Source organism: Microtus ochrogaster, chromosome X (assembly GCF_000317375.1).
Source record: "Microtus ochrogaster isolate Prairie Vole_2 chromosome X, MicOch1.0, whole genome shotgun sequence".
Lineage (NCBI taxonomy): Eukaryota > Metazoa > Chordata > Mammalia > Rodentia > Cricetidae > Microtus > Microtus ochrogaster.
This window is the reverse complement of record NC_022026.1, coordinates 11,210,538-11,213,742: the sequence shown is the minus strand read 5'-3', so window position 1 is coordinate 11,213,742 and position 3,205 is coordinate 11,210,538. Positions and strand designations below refer to the sequence as shown.

The 3,205-nt window shown below is 43.7% G+C and overlaps 1 protein-coding gene across 1 annotated transcript in view; it reads right to left on the bottom strand.

Annotated features, from left to right (window-relative positions):
• The window catches only part of LOC101997954 (protein FAM122A), a 37,194-nt gene extending 36,624 nt beyond the window's left edge, over positions 1–570 (bottom strand). Inside the window, exon 1 of the mRNA XM_013350497.1 lies at positions 427–570. Coding sequence (XP_013205951.1) covers positions 427–457 — 31 coding nt within the window. The 5' untranslated portion in view covers positions 458–570. The remainder of the gene's footprint in view (positions 1–426) is intronic.
• Between the last annotated feature and the right edge of the window lie 2,635 nt (positions 571–3,205).

The following is a 3,205-nucleotide window of genomic DNA, read 5'->3' as shown; positions in this document are numbered from 1 at the left end:
CTACATCAGTTAGCCATAGAGGCCAGGCTGTGGTAGCACACACCTTTAATCCCAGCAGCTACATCAGTTAGCCGTAGAGGCCAGGCGTTGGTGGCACGCACCTTTAATCCCAGCACCCACATGAGTTAGCTGTAGAGGCCAGGCAGTGGTGGTGCACTCCTTTAAGCCCAGCACTAGAGCGGAATATAAAGTGGGGTGAGAAGGGAAATCACTCTCAGACTGAAGACTTCAAAGAGGTAAGAGCTCTCCAGTGGCTTGGCTGCTCTGCTTTTTTCATCTTCAGCTTGAACCCCAATATCTGTCTTTGGGTTTTATTATTCATGACACAATACTACAAAGCCAGAGGAATTCTATATACTATAATGGCAAACATGGCATCTAAAGAGAGTTTCTTACTTCTTTATAGCTTTACATTAATACACTCACCGTCAGTGTCTTCTCTTCCACCACAGGCCATGCTCTCAGATCAATGGTTTTCTTGGACCTTTAGCTTAAAACTTATACTATCTTCTGCTTTGTCCCAGTCTGCTGCCTACCTGCCAGTGGCCTCATCTGAAAAAGGTGTCCCACAGGCATGTCATAATCAGACATGCCATAATCATAACCTTATTTGGTAGGTAGCCACAGCAACCTTAAAGTTACAGTTGAACCTTTAGTTCCCACAAGAGCAAGTCAAAGGGAAGTTAAATCCCTGGCCATAAACCACAAATAACCCAAACATCTTAAAAGAGTCACATGGAAGGCACCAAAATCTAGGTTGACAACAATGATGTGAAGGAAACTGGAGATGGGGGCTATAGAGAAGGCTTAGTAGTTAAAAGTCTGTACTGCTCCCAAGTTCAGCTCCTGACACTCAGCTCACAACTATCCAGACCTGAGGGAACAGATATCTCTGGCCTGCTTAGATATATGAACACACACACACACACACACACACACACACACACAATAAATATGTAAATAAATCTCAAATATTACAAGCTCTTGCCATTGCTCCTGGTCACCCTTCAGAATTTGATGCTAAGACCCTATTACTGAAAACAGCATATACTGGTATCACAAAACATGGGGCAATCAAGCTGTATTGACTATTGGCTATCATTCATAGTGCTAGAAGGTACTATGTATATTACCAGGGGAGAAACGGAATCATCCCTCCTAACCAGCAGTGAAGCCTGTAAGCTATAGTAGTGACCAGCCTGGCAAGATATGCCCATTGGTACAATAGAAACAAAAATGTTGCAGGAGTAACTGCGCTGGTTTGAATGGGAATGGTACCCATAGGTTCATCTGTCTCGTATGTCATATGTCATCCGTCTCCAGTTGGTGGGAGCATTTGGGAAGGACTAGAAGGTGTGGCCTTGTTAGATCTGTGTCACTGAGGGAAAGCTTTGAGGTTTCAAAAGACTTGCACTGTCTAAATTACTTTACTATTGTTGGGATGAAACACTGTGATCAAGGCAACTTATAAAAGAAAGCATATAATTGGGCTTACCCTTTCAGAAAGTTAAGAGTCCATGATAGTAGAACAAAGACATGACATCAGGAGCAGCTGAGAGTTCATATCTTGATCTGAAAGGAATTGGTTACACTTTCAGAAAGTTAGAGTCCATGATAGAACAAAGACATGACATCAGGAGCAGCCGAGCGTTCATATCTTGGTCTGAAAGAAGGAGACAGGGAGCACATTGGGAATGGCTACAGTATTTTGAAAACTCATTCTCATTGAAACCACTACATTCAACTCCCTGGCCACTGTAGGCTCATGGCTATATCTTTTTTGGTTGTTTGTTTTTGTTTTTCGAGACAGAGTTTCTCTATAGCTTTGAAACCTGTCCTGGAACTAGTTCTCTAGACCAAGCTGGCCTCGAACTCACAGAGATCCGCCTGCCTCTGCCTCCCGAGTGCTAAATAAAAAAGATTTGTTTGTTTTATTTCTGTGTGTGTGTGTGTGTGTGTGTGTGTGAGAGAGAGAGAGAGAGAGAGAGAGAGAGAGAGAGAGAGAGAGAGAGCCAGAAGAGGACATTGGACCCCTTGGAGCTGAAGTTACAGGTAAATGAACTGCCAGACTTGGTTGGTGGAAACTGAACTGTTCTTTGTAATAACAGCGAATGTTCTTAATCACTAAGTCATTTCTTCCATTTCTATTTTTCCTAAAACAAAAATACTTATTTTTAAGTGTGTGTGTGTGTGTGTGTATGCCACATCCCTGCCAATGTGAGCGCTTGGAGTTCTCTGGAGCTGGAGTTACAGGAGGTTGTGAAGCCTGCTGAGAAGTCAACTGGGGGCTCCTGGAAGAGCAGCAAGTGCTTCCAACCATTCAGCCAACTCTCTAGCTCTATTTTGCTATATTTTCAAACTAATTGCATAATTATTATGTTTCCCATACTTTTTAGCTTTGGATGATTGAAAGGATGCTGTATCTTTGAAGGGATATTCAGTGATGGCAAGTGAGACGGTTTGCTATTGTTGCAGTTGGTATAATGCTGCCTAGCATGTAGTTAGTGCCATGTAGGTGTTTTTAAAACAATACCAGCTCTCAATGCATCGTATTATGATTGTTAGAATCTCCTTAAGCCTTGGGAAGAAAACGAATCTTTTATTCTTGCCTAGTGCAGTTAAAACAAATGAGCTGAAAAACAAAGCCGACCTTGGTAGGCAAAAAATAAAAATAAAAAAAAAATACTGAAGGAATTTAATAAATGAATAAGGGAGGCCTAAGAGATGGCTCAGAAGTTAAGGGTGATTGTTGCTGTTACAGAGTACAATTCTTGCACTGGCGTTGAGCAGCAGCTCAAAACCACCTCCAGTAGGGGATCCAGCGACCTCTCTGGCCTCCTCGGGAGTGCACCGCAAGGCATGTACAAGCATGTTAGAGAAATGCCTGAGGATCATAGAGGTCAGAGTACAAATTTGGAGTGAAATAATGTGAAAATCCCTTTCTCTTGACTATTAGTCTAAAAACTGATACTTCAGTCTGCAAACGATTGGCTCTTTTCGAAATGCGGCGCCAGCGTTCCCGGACCAATGCCACGCAGGAAGATTTCGGGCCCTCCTGGAAACGCCCCTCCCCTTTGAAGGCGGATCGCTGGGAGAAGCTCCTACGCATGCACCTTACCCGCGGGTCCATTGGAGCGGCTGCCAGGCGCATGCGCAACACCCAATGGGCAGCAAGATGCGGAAGAGCTGGCCCTGTGGAGGCTCC